Genomic DNA, 598 nt, shown 5'->3' on the forward strand with positions numbered 1-598 from the left:
CAGCAGCCGCCTGCGCAGCAGCAGCAGCAGCTGCTGCTGCTGCTGCTGCGTCGCCGGTGTGCTTGAGGTAGAGCTGCTGCAGCTGCTGCTGCAGCAGCAGCGGGTCGCAGCAAAACCTGCAGTCGACGCCCTGGACGTAGACCTGCTGCTGCTGCTGCTGCTGCGCGAGGTCCTGGAGACTCGGCAGCAGCTGCTGCTGCTGCAGCAAATGAATCACCATCAAAGTTATTGAAAAAGATGATAAAGTTCCCGCTGCTCTGCTGTTTATTTTTCTGCAAAAAGCCCAAAGTTTCAAAGAGACGCAAAGACACCTGACGCGGGGGTCCAGGTGTACGTACACCCCAACCAGTCTGCTGTTGATCACCCCTAGCAGGTTGTTCACGCTTATGTCGCACGCCAGCTGCTGCTGCTGCTGCTGCTGCTGCTGCTGCTGCTGCTGCTGGGCAGCAGCAAAGAGGCTGCTGCTGCTGCGCGGCGCCCAGTGCAGCAAAGGCACTGCAGCGCCGTACCGCAGCTCCACGTAGTAGCTGCGCACCTGCTGCAGCACAGCAGCAGCAGCTCGCAGCGCCTGCTGCTGCTGCTGCCGCGTGCTGCAGCC

At 61.2% G+C, this 598-nt stretch overlaps 1 protein-coding gene across 1 annotated transcript in view; it reads right to left on the bottom strand.

Annotated features, from left to right (window-relative positions):
• Window positions 1-384: 384 nt before the first annotated feature.
• The window catches only part of ETH_00037960 (uncharacterized protein), a gene marked incomplete at both ends in the record, with an annotated part of 1,134 nt that continues 920 nt past the window's right edge, over window positions 385-598 (bottom strand). The window contains one exon of the mRNA XM_013376652.1: window positions 385-596. Within this exon, the coding sequence (XP_013232106.1) occupies window positions 385-596 (212 nt within the window). The remainder of the gene's footprint in view (window positions 597-598) is intronic.

Source organism: Eimeria tenella, genomic scaffold (genome assembly GCF_000499545.2).
Source record: "Eimeria tenella Houghton genomic scaffold, Eth_scaff3857, whole genome shotgun sequence".
In the NCBI taxonomy this organism is placed as follows: Eukaryota; Apicomplexa; class Conoidasida; order Eucoccidiorida; family Eimeriidae; genus Eimeria; species Eimeria tenella.